The sequence below is a fragment of the Sorex araneus genome, chromosome 8, assembly GCF_027595985.1.
Source record: "Sorex araneus isolate mSorAra2 chromosome 8, mSorAra2.pri, whole genome shotgun sequence".
Classification (NCBI taxonomy): domain Eukaryota; kingdom Metazoa; phylum Chordata; class Mammalia; order Eulipotyphla; family Soricidae; genus Sorex; species Sorex araneus.
Genome location: NC_073309.1, coordinates 3,775,935 through 3,791,562, shown reverse-complemented (window position 1 = coordinate 3,791,562; position 15,628 = coordinate 3,775,935). Strand labels below are relative to the sequence as shown.

The 15,628-nt window shown below is 49.1% G+C and overlaps 1 protein-coding gene across 1 annotated transcript; it reads left to right on the top strand.

The window, feature by feature from the left end:
- Nucleotides 1–1,969: 1,969 nt before the first annotated feature.
- DYNLRB2 (dynein light chain roadblock-type 2) lies at nucleotides 1,970–12,036 on the top strand. Its single transcript, XM_055146033.1, has 4 exons — nucleotides 1,970–2,040; nucleotides 4,756–4,831; nucleotides 10,708–10,875; nucleotides 11,814–12,036. The coding sequence occupies exons 1-4, from the start codon at nucleotides 2,038–2,040 to the stop codon at nucleotides 11,855–11,857; spliced, it is 291 nt and encodes a 96-aa protein (XP_055002008.1). The 5' UTR covers nucleotides 1,970–2,037; the 3' UTR covers nucleotides 11,858–12,036.
- Nucleotides 12,037–15,628: the final 3,592 nt, after the last annotated feature.

Sequence of the window (15,628 nt, the reverse complement as noted above, 5' to 3'; positions counted from 1 at the left end):
AACAGACGGACAAACGGAATCAGGATTCTGGGAAGACATCTAGTTTAGCATGGCCCCTTGCCTTTGCTTCCTCAGACACATCTGTGTTCTTTAAACCCCAGGGCTATGTGATTACTTGTTACAAATGAACTTTTCCAGCTGTGCTTCAGAGATGCTCTCTTTTTTTTTTTTTGGCTACCAAGACATGAATAATGACTTCAAAATGGCAGGGTGACCGCTGACCATCGCTAAGTAACCCTCAGCCACCGTTCCCACCATGCCTTCAATGGCCAGGCAATGCTCGGGCACTACCACAGCCTTTTTCAACCACTCAGAACTGCCAACTCGGAACGACCTAAACATGAAGATCCTAATATAATGGCACAACTTGAGGGGCGCCTCAGATGCCCAAACACTGAGTGTGGAGGCATCAATGAAGAAATAGGCTGGGTTGTAGCAATAGAAACTTCAGTACATTTCCCACTTAAGAAATTTAAGTCCCCAGAGCACGACAGGAGTGATTCCTGAAAGCAGAGCCAGGAGAAGCCCCTGAGCATAGATGGATGCAGGAGAAGCCCCTGAGCATCGCTGGGTGCAGTAGTCCCTGAGCATCGCCAGATGCAGGAGTAGCCCCTGAGCATCACTGGGTGCAGAAGTAACCCGAGCATCACCGGGTGCGGGAGTAGCCCCTGAGCATCGCCGGGTGCGGGAGTAGCCCCTGAGCATCGCCGGGTGCAGGAGTAGCCCCTGAGCATCGCCGGGTGCGGGAGTAGCCCCTGAGCATCGCTGGGCACAAGGGTGGACCCTGAGCATTGCCAGGTGCGGGAGTAGCCCCTGAGCATCACCGGATGCAGGAGTAGCCCCTGAGCATCACTGGGTGCAGAAGTAACCCCTGAGCATCACCGGATGCAGGAGTAGCCTCTGAGTATCGCTGGGTGCGGGAGTAGCCCCTGAGCATCGCCGGGTGCGGGAGTAGCCCCTGAGCATCGCCGGGTGCGGGAGTAGCCCCTGAGCATCGCTGGGTGCGGGAGTAGCCCCTGAGCATCGCTGGGTGCGGGAGTAGCCCCTGAGCATCGCCGGGTGAGGGAGTAGCCCCTGAGCATCGCCGGGTGCGGGAGTAGCCCCTGAGCATCGCTGGGTGCGGGAGTAGCCCCTGAGCATCGCTGGGTGCAGTAGCCCCTGAGCATCGCCAGATGCAGGAGTAGCCCCTGAGCATCGCCGGGTGCGGGAGTAGCCCCTGAGCATCGCCAGGTGCGGGAGTAGCCCCTGAGCATCGCCGGGTGCGGGAGTAGCCCCTGAGCATCGCTGGGTGCGGGAGTAGCCCCTGAGTATCGCTGGGCACAAGGGTGGACCCTGAGCACCGCCAGGTGCGGGAGTAGCCCCTGAGCATCGCCGGGTGTGGCCCGAACACTCCCGCCTACTCCCTCCATCCCCCAGAACAGGAGGAAAGGTGTGGGCTGGAGGGGCAGTTCGGCCGGTAGGGGCGCGTGCCTTGCGAGGTCCACTCAGGTTCCATCTAGGGCATCCCATAGGGTCCCCTGTCCCCTAGGGTCCCCTGAGCCCCGTCAGGAGTGACCCCTGGGCACAAGCCAGGTGTAAGCCCTGAGCCCCGCCGGTCAGCCAGGTGTGCCCACCCCACCCCCAAGAAGAGGGTGCGAGGGAGCGGGGAGGGCGCTGAGTCACGCATCGGGCCGGGGAGTCCGGCCTCGGTCCTCACTCCCCAGTCGGGGTGCCCGGGTCCAGACACAGCCCAGGGCGTGGGGGGCTCCCGCGTGAGAACGTGGCTGGGGCGTGATCGCGCGCCCCAAGGAGGCGCCGGCGGCCGCCCGCAGGCCTCGGGGCGCCCAGGTGAGCGCTCGGCCGCGCGGGGCTCCTGCGCTACGGCGGCCCGGACGCTCAGAGCAGGTGAGGGCGGAAGCGCAGCGCCGCGCCGGCTTCTGCCCGGACCGCGAGTGAGCAGGCGCGGTCCCGGACTTCCGGGAGCGCACTTCCGGCCCCTCTCCTAGCAACGGCGGGACGCGTTTGTGCATCACCGCGCAGGGACTCGCCACCCGAGTCATGGTAATTCTGGGCCCTCCGCTCCCCCGGCTGGGTCCGCGCGGGAGCGGGCGAGGCTGGCAGCTCCAGAAGCTTCTTGGAGGGGCCAGAGGGAAAGCCTGGCCGGGGGGGAAGAGGACGGATAGAGGGGGGCGTTGTCTTGGGGCGTACCTGGGGAGGAGGGAGTGGGGTTGCCTGGGGGAGGGACTGGTGAGAGAGAAGAGACCGCCGGGGAGCCCGCCCAGGGCAGGGCGGGTCGGAGAAGAGAAGCTCCGTCCTGGGAGGCGGGAAGGCGTGGGAAGCAAAGGGAGCGAGGGGGAGACGGGAGGGAGAGGATGAGGGGACGGGGGACACACACCGGGGCCAGGGTGCGGGGGACACACATGAGCGTTTGTATGTGCCACGCTGGTGATGAGCGAACTAAAATGGCAAGAGTACAGCAGCCAGGCTTCATTGGGGGGACCCGAGTGACCGCAGACGCCAGAGCAGAGCCTAGGTGGGGTGTGTGTGTGTGTCTGTGTGTGTCTGTGTGTGTGTATCTGTGTCTGTGTCTGTGTTTCTGTGTGTGTCTGTGTGTGTCTGTGTCTGTGTGTCTGTGTGTGTCTGTATCTGTGTGTGTGTCTGTGTCTGTGTGTCTGTGTGTGTGTTAACACTAGCATGTTAACTCAGCGTACTGTCTCTTAATACTAGCATGAGCTGTGTTTATGTGTGTGTGTGTGTTAGCACTAGCATGTTAACTCAGCATACTGCCACTTAACACTAGCATGCCTGGACCCTGTTGCATGCATGGGGCTCAGGGTAGGGTACTAATGTGGATTTACACGTGTTCTAACCCTAAATACTTTCCAGGAAGAAATTCTGCCTAAGCAGTCAGTGAAATACCCGTCTTCACTGGCCCACAGGGTGTAAACCAGTAGAAACCACCGCGCTCAGTTATACCCTCTTGGTCTGTGGGGTGCACCCCGGCTTTGCACGGGAGGAAACCCCGTACCCAGCCAGTCAGAGATTCTCGGGATGTATCTGAGGGTGCAAAGCATGGTGGTCGAGACTAATGAGTTCGCGAAAGAGCACAGTGAAAAAACAAAGCAGTTATAAGAGTGGAGTGAAGGGGACTGGGGAAGGGGTTCAAAAGAGTGTTAGCAGGACCCAGAAGCCCTGAGAGAGGACAGAAGAGAGGAAGGCTGGGCAGAGAGGGGCTGGTTTGGAGATTAATCAAAAAGATCAGCAAGGCCAGGCCGGAAAGAGAACGGAGGCGGGTAAGGAGCTTGCTGGATCCCAGACACAGCCACGATCCCCAAGCACCCACAGGCGCGACCTCTCAAAACACAAATCAGCAAAGTCGGTCGGGAGTTGTGGATACCGTCTTAAAGAGGGGGAACTGGAATAAGATACGGAACCGCTGGACCGCTTAAGGGAAGTGCCTCCCAACCTATATGAGACACACCCATAGCTGAGCCTTCATCAGATGTCCCCGAAATAGCAAGTAACACAGACTGGATGAGAGGTGGCCAAGGCTGTTCCTCGACCATGTTTCTCCAGCTTCTGGTCTCTTCAGGAGAAAGCATCTGGCACTCTTAGGTCATTAGTGCGGCTGTTATTTGGTAACTTCTGAACAGGTCTCAGGCTCAGGATCAGGGCTTTCATTAGAGTATCATTATGCCCACTTTTCATTTTGTTTGTTTCTATGGTACATTTTATTATTATAATGATATGGTATTTCCTTTTTTGTTCAACACGTAGTTTCCTTTTTAAATGCATTTATTTAAGCTGTTATCGGTAGATAACTTAAGTAATGTGCCCAGCAAATAATATAGATGGTGTTCATATTGGATGAAAAAAAATTGTGGGACTAGTATACAAATGCCCCAAATTCAGAAAATACCTGCCCCAGTAGCAGAAAGAGGAATTAATTGCCCCTGCCCACATTATCTGCAAAAGAAAATTGTCTTTCTACTAAAGCAATTGATGACAAACTTCCATCAAGAGTCTCTGGGGGTGACTGAATTTAGAATATCCAGTAGTTATTATAAGAACTGTTCAAGTTTGGGGAAAAAAAGAATAGTCTTAATTTCAGCTATTGTAAAAGAGAAGAAAACTGGTAGAATATAGTCAATGCATAAGATTCATTCAGAAAACTAAGTTTAAAACCAAAAATGACAAGGTTCCAACATTATCATTCATAGTTGAGCACGCAGTTTGCTCTGAGACCCAGGACAGTGTTAAAGGAGAATCCTTGGGTCCTAAAGTACGTTGTTTCACAGAATTTCCTAAATTTAATCATCTGAATGCCCAATTAGCTAACCTTTAGAATGACAATCAGATTTCTCATTAAGGCATACATTTATTGAGAGGGAGGCAAGGATGTAGCTCTGTAAATATTTAAAGAAATTTTTGATTTCAGATCAGAAAGATCAAGAGTGGAGTAGATTTCTGTCCAATGTAAAAAAATTTCTAGCAAATATATACATATTAAAATTAGCAGAAATCTTTCTATTTCTAAAAGAATTTCTGACTCTAAAAGAATTATGAAGAGTTTGGTCCCGGTTATACAGAGGGTGTCAATATAAGACTTAAGAGTTCAAAGTTCTCTTCCAAAAGGAAGAGATTGTTTCTGAGATTATAGCATCCAGCATTCTAGGTTAAGGCAATAACAAGTACATGTTTTTCTAAGCATCATTATCTATGGCACTGGGGCTCTCATAAAGACCCTTTCATTATTTGCTTTCCGATCTCTTCTAGGCAGAGGTGGAGGAAACCCTAAAGAGAATCCAGAGCCATAAAGGGGTTATTGGAACCATGGTCGTAAATGCAGAAGGTAACTCTAATCTCAGGCTGCCTTCTCCATAGAATGAAACTAACAACAAACCAGAAACCTATTTGTTGTACTATGCCTACTACACATAGCTTTGAAATTGAGATTTTTTAAAAAAGCATTATATATATATATGTATATATATGTATCTCTAAGCTTTTACTTATCAAAAATCTACTATCTATTACATGCCAGTTATTCTAAGATCAGGGCTACAAATATAAAGTGAGATGTCTAGTCTTATCTAGGTATATTTAAAAAACACTGTACCGCCTAATTTTCAAACCTTTGATAATTCTCTCTTACCTTTTCGACAAGTCTGACAATGGAGACATTACTGGTGCCCGCTCGAGCAAAATCGATGAGCAACGGGATGACAGTGTTTATGACAGTGACAGTGACCTTTTCGGAGTATCAGCAGAACTATAATATTAAACTATCGTTGTTGATAGTTGTTTCTTTTTAATATAATACATGGTAGAAGTTTTAGTCTTCATTTTAAAATTGCTTCTTTTGCTATACTTATGAAAATCTTTGAGAATGAATTTAAGTAGAATTTACAATATTTTTTGTGTGTATAGTATAAAAGAAACCATACACTTCAAACTCTGAAATGCGTAGACTTATACTGGGAACTTGATCTATTTCCATAGTCCCTGTTAACACGCTGTAAACCAGACTGGTCAGTAGAGCAAACCTGGCACTTGGCTGCAAGCTCAGATGTGATGCCAGCCTCTTAAAGGCTGCTGCTGGCTTCACTGCCAATTCAGGCATTATTAAGGGCAAGAGGTGCCACGAGTCCCAGAACATTAGACGGAACAAGAGTAGCTAACCAAATATCTGGTACATTGCCAACTCGGTGCTTGGCAGCAACAGCTAATCATTATTTTGGAGCAAATCCATCAATATTTATTGAGCAACTACTAGCAACTGAAAGTCTGCTTAAACTCTGACTTCAATCCCCTTTTCACTAAAAAGTGGAGAATAATCTACCTTACATTAGGCTCTGATAATGCAGCAAAATAACGATTGTCAAGTTTCTGGCATAATACCCAACACTTAACAGAGTGATAACGAAGTACTTCTAAGAGTGTGGGAATTTTTAATTGATGGGTATCACAAGCCCCAGATAAAAGATTCAGTGTGTTTTATGATAAAATTTTTAAAAAACCAACTTAATGCCCAGTTGAATAGAATGCGTTCGCCTCACTCAAGTGGTCAGGGGGAGGAGGCTTCAGGCAGTCTCATGGCAAAGTCAGGAGCTGCCTCTGATTCCCAGAAGTATCCCAGACATAGCACATGCTTCCAGTTGTGCAGATTTTAGTTCTAGGCCCTTGCATGAGCTCTCACACTCCTTGCTATGGCCAGCCTGCAGTGCTTCAGAGAGATGCTGGATTTGTTTCCTGTGCCTGCCTTATATAAAACAGTACCATTGGTGGCTTAGAAATTAGAATTTCACCTCTAAATTTGGAAGCTAAAGATTGAAAATAAGGTGTCAACAGAACCCAGTTCTGACAGGTGTTCAGGGGAGCCCCTCCTTACTCTCTCCCGTTCCTGGTGTTGTCCAGAAATCCTTGGCACTCCTTGGCTGAGAGACACTCCGCCCCATCAGCCTCTGACAGCATCTGGCACTCGCCTATCTTTGTTACTTGCTAGAAGGAGACATCATCATCGCAACAGGGTACAACCTAATTCAGTGTGACTTCAAAGCAGTTCATTACATCCGCGTAGGCCCTGTTTCCAAATAAGGTTATATTTGGAGATGTGGAGATGAATTGAATTTTATAATAAACTGTTCAAGCCAGTACAGGTACATTCATCTGTGGCACCCAGGACAACTCATCTCATATGTTCCTCTAGAAGCTCTTGTCTAAAGGTAATTATCTGAGCAATATGAAACATGTTTGAAAAATGTCCATAGCCTTGAAGCCACAATTCCAATTTATCCCAAGGGAAGGATGCATATTTGGGAGCAAAAAAATAATCCAATGAAGTATCATATAATACTAGCAGAAAAATGAATAGTAACTTCCAACAGTAAGTTTAAATTATATAATGAACTATTTTCCTGCATATAAAATATTGATAAAGAGAATCATGAGAAACAATTCACAATGCTAAGTGAAAGAAAACATTGAATGAACCAATATGGAATCAATTATATAGGCAGACACATACATACTTAAATATGGAAGAAAAAGAGACATGTTTTGGTGATTGTCTCTAGCAAGGAGATTAAAAGTGATTTTTAACTTTATTTTCAAGTGGATGCTCAATTTGCACTTCTCCAAAGGCCAAGAAATACTATTTTTAATACCCATTAATTTTCTCTGATTCACCCTACTAGAATAATGTCTGATTCAAGGTGTTTTTCAGGAATCTCAGTTAACTTCTTCCCCCCAAAACAGAGGAGGGTCTCATTTTTTCAGGAACAGGTTATAATAACCAGAGTGTACGAAAAGCATGAATATTTACAGCACATGGCATCAGCTGTGTGACCAATGCGCTGCTCCCCTTCGGCAGCCTGCAAGGTTTGACAGGAAAGCGACGTTCATCCAGGGCAGCTCTCAGAAGTCCCAAGAATTCTCCTCCTGGGGAGTGGACCGCAGATGGTGTCTCTGTGGTGTTGTTCTTCCTGAGCGGGTTGAGCCTACCCATCCGAGGAGACTCATTTCCATGGAGTGTAACACGCGTCCGCATCTCCTTAGTGGCCAGGCAGGCCCTCTACCACGTCCCAGATCCCGTCTCCCGCCGTGTCCAAGAGCATACTTCAGTTTCAGCTCCAGTTTCACTGTCACGAAAACAGGCTCTCTGCCCCACAGTAGAGCAGAAATCAATTTAGCCCGATGCCAACGGGTAGAAGAGCTTTATCAGATTAGTCTTTCCCTTAGTATTGGCTTCATATTAATAAAAGTGCTCACCATTGACAGCATCTAATCATCAGATGCTTAGGTGATACTTGTACATGTGTTTGTGTCTAAAAATATGTCTCATATATTTTTGTTCCCAGGAAATCATACATCACATTCTTATACACATACGAACATAGGTGGGCACTTAATTTCAGATATTCTTGAGATTTTCTTGAAATTTCTTCACAACTCATCATTTGAATTTTATTAGATTTTATCAGTGATCCAACCAATTTCTTTTATTTCTGAATTGCAAATTGGTTCAAACCAAAGTGTGAATATACAGTTGAAGAAAACCCACTTCCTGGCATTGCAGAGTCGTATTTTAAATTCTTGCCCCGTTGTTCATCGATTTGCTTGAGCGGGCACCAGTAATGTCTCCACTGTGAGACTTGTTGTTACTGTTTTTGGCATATTGAATACACCACGGGTAGCTTGCCAGGCTCTGCCATGGGGGCAGGATACTCTCAGTAGCTTGCCAGGCTCTCTGAGAGGGACAGAGGAATCGAACCCGGCTCAGCCACGTGTAAGGCAAATGCCCTACCCCCTGTGCTATCACTCCAGCCCCCTATTTTAAATGAGTTCCATAAATTCCATAATATCAGATTCATACTTTTGGTTCCAGGACATTAGTTTTAGGAATTCACCCTACCCCTATACACGAATGAGAGACGGCACACACAGGACCATTCTGTTCTGGGAGTGCCTAGATGCCCATCAGGGCATCTGTTAGTTATGTGTATCACAATCCATCCGTTCAAGCTGTCACGTTCAGCAATATCAATCACCTGCCCTTATGTGTATTGAAATGGAGTGATTGCTTAAGTGCACTGAGTTTTTGAAAAGTATGGAGTGATACGATTCAAATAAAGAGTACAAACACAAATATGCTTTGATAGACTTAGAGCGTCTCTGGGAAAGTACCAAACAGAGAGGAAACTGTGGTCACCTCACAGAAAGGGAAGTGGGTGAATTCTCTTGCCAGGTACTAAAATTACTTTTTAATAAGTTGTTTTTTTAATTACTTCACATGGCACCAGGTATCAGTTGGCTGATTGATTTTCCAGGAGTCTCCGGTTGGCCTGAAAACCTAAGAGTTCAGTGGTGGGCTCTTACAGTTGAGAAAGGTTTATAATAGCTGGTTTATCCATTGACTTGGGTCATGACTAGACTAACTAAACAGGTCTGAGCCTCTGATTCATAATCTTGTCATCTGCATTTTTAAATAATTTATTGTGGTTGTATTTCTTGTTTCGACACTGTGCAACGCGGGCTCTGTAGGTGCTCACCATTCAGGACGCAGAATAAAACTGTTCATCAGAAAGTGCTCTTAAAAGGTTGAGTGCCGAATTTCAGCCTCCAGCTTATTAAATACTCAGCCTGATGGGCCTTTAGATGGGAAAGTCCTGTGTCACTGGCTTCTGGGGGAAAGGTGGCCAAACACTAATGCAGAAATTAAGTTTTACATAATGGCTTATTTCCAACATAGGTTTGTAGGGAAGTATTTGCTTCACAGCAGTCAGCAAGGTGGATTCTGGAGAAAATGGTCTTCTCAGAGGAAAATAAACTCATCTGTCACTGTGTCAGAATTGAGACATTCAACGAGTTTCACGAAAAACTAGCCAGATGTCCAGTATGTAATATTGTCCCATCTTGATTACCTGTTTCTGGAGTTACCATCTGTGAACAAGGGCCAGTTCTGATTCGGCACCATACGTGGAACATGCCGAGTCGTGCTCATGTGTAATGTACACAGCCTCACGTGCCACTCCAGCCCTGCTCTTGGTATAGCGTAAGTGCCGAGATCTGGGTGACCTGAATTAAGCTAGACTGAGTTGAACGGAATTGAATTACACTTGCATATTTGTCTGGCTAGATTTTTCCAGTTAAATTAATCGTTTCTGCTTTAAGCTCATAATGGGAACAGACCACAAAGGTAATGGCTTTATAATGCCTATCATATAAATGAAGAATAAATGCAAACCAGGGGATGGCCAGCAAAATGGTGGTGTCTTTATTGCTGCGTCCCTAAAGAAAATCTAAGGTTTGCAGATTCCTGTGAAGACTCACTAAGATGTTTTGCCTATTATTCCCGATAGACTCTCAGTCCAACACAGTCACATATAGCCCTTTCTCTCTCTGGCTCTAGGGAAGAAAACTCATGCCGTGTCACTGACCGAGTACGTCAAGGCTGACTTGCTATAGATAGGACACTAGGGGAATGTAGTTTGCCTAGCAATACGTTGGCTTAGTACTGAAATGATTAACTTCTAAATGATGTATGCACAAAAATGTTCATCTCACCCTCAGGTAAGATGGACACAGAGGCACAGAGATAAACACATAATAGAGAACAACTCGACAGTAAGAGGCGGATGATATTCTGTCCCCAGAGCGCAGGGCAGCAGACAGCTGCCGGGGCGGTGGTTTATGTGGGACGGTGCCCGCATTGCCTGAGCAGGGCCCTGCACGTGGCCCTGGCCCCAACAGTGACATAAAGATAAAAACACACCAGTGCCATCGTCACCTAGAACAACTACTTCTGTGTCCATTTTAATGAAAACAAAAGTAACCACTTCATTTGTAATTCAGGTGTGACCCAGCTTCATTGTAAAATCCAAGTACAGGCAAAAGGATTCACTATCACTGTCACTGTCATTCCGTTGCTTGTCAATTTGCTCAAGCGGGCACCAGTAATGTCTCTCATTGTGAGACTTATTGTTACTGTTTTTGGCATATCCAATACGCCACAGGGAGCTTGCCAGGCTCTGCTGTGCGGGCGGGATACTCTCGGTAGCTTGCCGGGCTCTCCGAGAGGCAAAAGGATTAGAAGGAAATAAACTAGTTTGCGGTCACTGTCCTGTCAGCTGTCACTTTTCCTTCCTCCTTAAAAGTGTCAACATTTTCCAGTATTTTTCCCATGTGCACATCCTCTATAAATGACCCCAGGCTAAAATCTCGCGATAGGCATCCCAATCCGGACCACCCTGGACAACTCCACGACAGTGCAGTACGCAGGGCTTCTCCATCAGCTGACGATGAAAGCCAAGAGCACAGTCCGTGACATCGATCCCCAGAACGATCTCACCTTTCTCAGGATCAGGTCGAAGAAACATGAAATCATGGTAGCTCCAGGTAATTTGGTGTTTCATCTCAACTTCAAGCATCCTTCAGCTTTCAGCCATGCTTGTGTGAGGGCTTTGTGTCAAAGAATAAGGCATCTGGTTTGTCATATGAAGTTTGACACCTCGGATTCATCAGCATTTACAAAATGAACATACCTGAGTGCAAACATTCCAAATATTGTAGAACGCTGGTGAAGTTGGTGACATGCTTGACCTCTGAAGTAACTGACTTTGCCCAGTTGTGTGCATTCTCGGTAATGAAAGAATCTAGTGGGTGGTCGGAATTGGTGTAGATGAACTTAGCACAGTCTTTTCTGTTCATGGGGATAAAAGAAAGGGGTGGGCCTGCGTCCTTCCTGGCATGAGTCGGCCAGGAGCAGCCAGTGGCTTCTTAGCAGAACCGTTCACTGTGTTGGCCGGTGTCAATGAAAAACTGAACCACACTCCTCAAACTAGTAGCCAGCAAGCCCCTGGATTAGCAGTTCCTGCCCCGTGTTCTTTACCCAGAAGTAAAAATGGAACAGATGGGATGCTGGGGCTTTAGCCCAAGCCAGTGAACCCGGAGCCCCTGGGCTGTGTGTCCCATCCAGGGTATTCTTTTTTGTTGTTTTGTTTGGGGATCACAGCTGTGCTCAGGGCTTACGCCTGTGTTCAGGGGCTCAGGGATCGCTCCTGGCTGGCTCAGGGAACGATATGTGGACCCAGGGATCAAATCCAGGTCAGCTGCATGCAAGGCACAGGCCCCTCCGCTGTCCGCCTGCCCCAGCCCCTTCGGGGTAGTCACGTGATTTTTATATGTACCCAAAGGAGGACTGCTTTGGTGGGTCTACAAAGGCCCATGTGACCTTTGGAGACTGGGGAGACTGGGGAGGAAGGGCCGCTTGCATCAGCACACGCTGATTAAAGGGAATGTTTGCCGAAGATTGAACTGTCCGTGTCCCTCTGCAGATAAGGAGTATCTCCTGATAGTCATCCAGAACCCGTGTGAGTAGACTGGCACCACGCCTGTCCCTTGATGCCACGCCGAGAACACCTGACTGTGATTCTTGTGAAGATGATACTCCAAGAAAACTCAGATCTTGCACATCCTCTTCCATTTCACACTTACACCCACTAAATCCCTTCGCTATTTAATAAACCAACGCTTATATTCTTGTCTCCTTTTCTCTGACATTCAGGGTCAAATGTTCTAGTGAGATGCATTGTTTATTATTATTATTATTATTATTATTATTATTATTAATTTGCAAGGGTTTTCTTAATCTAGACGTAATTCATGAAGAATTACTGTACTATAGTTTTACCCACTTTGTTAACATGCATGCCAAGGAGATTTGGGAGGATAAGGGGCAGAGACAGGAGATAAACCCAACTGCTTAAGGCCCACTGGATGCTCCCCAGGTTCCGAGGGGCAGAAGGAAGTTGGAAGCCATGGGGCTCACTTGGGTGGTACTAGCCCTCAGCATCCCACCTGCCCCTTAGAAAAATCCTCACTGGCATGTCCACTAGGTGGCCGAATGGGACCGAGAGCAGGTCCGGGGCAGGGTGCGTGTGTCTAAAGCTGAACAAGTAACTCCAGGGCTTTCGTCTAGGTATCTCAGTCATTCCAAACATAATGACGATCATACAACAAATTTAATGGATTTCCGTGTACCCAAGGCTCAGGCAGGATAAGTGCTAATACCTGGCTGCCTCTGCTCTCCGCTTTAGGTTCTCCCTTTTGATCCCAAATTAAACTTCCTCCTTGGAGACAAGCTTCCCCGTGACTGTGGGAATCCTGTGTGCCCTCTGCCGCCCTTGCCCTCTAAGCAGCTTAACTTCAACGGGGAGAGCAGGGGACCCCCAGCACACCAGCAGCAGAGTCCAGAAACAGCAGCTCATCCCCTCACCCCGCTTGCTCATGCTGCCCTTTGCAGCAAACCAGCAGCAGCAGCGCTGGCCCCTGGTGCTGGCCGCGCCCTCGCCCTCCACATCTGGAGCATGTCCTGTCACACCGCTCTAGAAACAGGACCAGTGCGCGGCCCACAGGGTCCTCCAGCTCCTCAGCCGTCTCTCCTCGGCGCGCCTCTGTCCCCTCTTTCCCCTGGCCCTGCTGTCGATACAAGCCCAGGGGTCCCCGGGCCCTGCTCTGCCACCCCCAGCGAGCGTGAGCTGCCTACCCAGCAGATGGTGTGCCAGCAAGCGAGAGGGCTGAGCTCGCCCAGGGTGCCTGCAGAGAGACAAGCCGGAGAACTCACCCCAGGCTCAGGCCACTGCAGCTGTGGCCCAAGAGTGAAGCTGACCCAAGAGTCCGGCTGCTCAAACACTAAACAGCTTCGCCCCACCGCAGAGCCCAGGGCCCAGGGGTCTCTTTAGTGCTCTCTGGGTCACGTGGGACAGCTCTGGGCTGAGACCCATTCAACGATGTCTAGAGAGACAGCCCAGGAACCAACAGGCCTGGCTCAACCACGACAAGCTGGACGGAGCCAACGGGAGCAGCTGGGCAAGGCTGCGGGTGGGGCCGGCCCCATTTTCTCCACAAACTGAGACCACTCAACAGCGTCTCCTACTGGCTAGTGGTGGGTGGGTCCCAGGGATGGCCCCGAGATGCCCCACGTTGGCCACCAGCTGGACCCTAGATTTATGAGGATGCTGTCTCCAGGGACAGTACAACTGATGGGTAAATGAGCTTCCTGCCCGCCGGAACAAGTTCCAAAGTGGTGGGCGAACGAAAAAGCCAGAGACTGCAGCGAAGGGGAAACCCTCGACAGCATGTGTCCTGCCATGTGATTTCCCTTCAAACGCTAGGGAAAAAAACACCCAGCTACACCCACACGCTCCAGACACTAATACTTCACAAAGGCTGCCTGCCTCTGTGTGTCTAGTGCCTGCCATACTTGTATATGATGCCCACATCACACTTGGCTGCCTAACGATGCAACACTATACCCACTATGCATCCATACTAAAGCCCCCTCAGTGGTACCAGCAATGTCCTTTAGAGTTCTTTAATTTTACACCCAGAAACCGTATCAACGGTCACATATTACATTTGGTGGTTGTGTCTGATTTTTTTTTTGGTTGTGTGTGTTTTTGAGTTGTTTTTAGAGCCCCTATTTTTTTTAATCCTCCACCTCTAGGTAATAGCAAGTGTGTATTGACTCTCCCTTGATCCCAGGGCCACCTGCCCCCATCTCCCGGGAGCCCTCCTGATTGGACCCCCGATGTAGTCTCTCCTGGGACTTCGCCTCTCCTTCCCGCCACACTCCAGCTCAGACCAGGCGCCACCTGAGCCTGCCCTCCAGAGACCTGGGCGTCACAAAGCCAACCTGCCCTCACAGGGGCTTCGCACCGCTGTCTGATCCAGGTAAGATCTGGTTAGAACGCAAATCCGTGGAAAGGCACTTGACGGAGAAGATGAGAGATTATTCAGAAACCTCGGAGACCTGCTCCCACAGAGCACGCACCAACCATTTTTGTTGCCTCTATCCAAACCTGGAGCAAAGCAGCTGCTCTCCTCCTAAACTGGTTAACTTCTCACTGAGCGCAGCCCCATGGCGGTATCTCTTCCCTGGCCCAGGTAGTCTGACGGGAGGCGCTATTTGAGACTCTGTTCCCGGATTCTGGTGTGATAACATCAGGCATCTGGCCGTGTCAAAGGGAATCAAGTCAACCAGAATGAGTCCGCCCCCAAGCTGACGTGAAGGAAATTTTATAAGTAACCACCCAGACCTCTTACGCCATAACCTTCACAACCCGGGGGGTCCCTTGCACCATACCCCTGGGAGGTTTTGCTCTGTTTTGTTCTGGTGTTTCTTTGAAAGACTCTGACTTTCTCCTGGGAATATAAGCTTCTCTGGAAAGCTCCTTGGCTGGCGTTGGCTGTTTGGATGAGGAAAGAAGGGCCATTTTTTCCCAGCAGCACAACCTTCAACCTTGCCCGGCTTGTCCAGCTGGCAGTGTCCCCCGAGCTTTGGGTTGGGTGACTGTCAGAAATCAGGTGTGTGGATCTGTAGCACACACCTGTCATTTTGCCACCCTTGCTCTGGAATGGGTGCTCACCGTCTTATCAGGAAGGGCCCATGAGCTCGTGACACCCGCCCCATGTCTTCAATCGAGTGTTTCGGGAGCTCCATACAGAGGTGTAGTGGCCTACGCTCCTGGGAGTCAAGTTGCCATCCCTGGTAGCCCCTCAGCCAGCCCTGGCTCCTGAGTGATGGCTCCCCTTGTCCCCTGGCTCCGTGACCCGCAGCTGAGGGGCATCGCCAGCAGGGAGGGCTGCAACCCTGCAAACACCAGGGCTCACCTCAGTGGGGTTCTTCCGGGAAGGAGGCTCCCTCCGTGGCCGAGCAGGGCACTCCGGGGCACCTCCCGTGCCTTCACATCCAGAGGACACTGTGACCCTCCACTGCAGACAGACGCTGTGGCCACAAAAGGGGAGAAGTTCCCAGAGCCCATGGGAGTCAAGGGTGCCATGACCCTGGGGAAGCTGCATCGCCCTCTGCGCCTCCCAGCACAGCCGCGGGGACGTCTGACCTACGGAGCAAAGGTCCGCACCTGTCCAGGCCTCCGTCTCCTTGGGGCAGCAAACCTGGGCTCAGGGGCACCTCCCCTGAGTCCAACTTGCTATGAATCTCACCTGAAAATAGGAGAGCTCTTTGCAAAACTCTGGAGGAGCATATCCCAAGCATAAATATGAATGCTAATGAACCTGGAAAGGCCAGCTTCATAAAATAGCTGGAAACGCGTTTACACATCACCAGCATCAGTTGCACGCCGATCTG

Coding starts and splice junctions, on each gene's coding strand:
- DYNLRB2 (XM_055146033.1), top strand. Junction 4,832..10,707: donor CATGGTCGTAAATGCAGAAG/GTAACTCTAATC, acceptor ATCTCGCGATAG/GCATCCCAATCCGGACCACC. Junction 10,876..11,813: donor TGAAATCATGGTAGCTCCAG/GTAATTTGGTGT, acceptor GTCCCTCTGCAG/ATAAGGAGTATCTCCTGATA.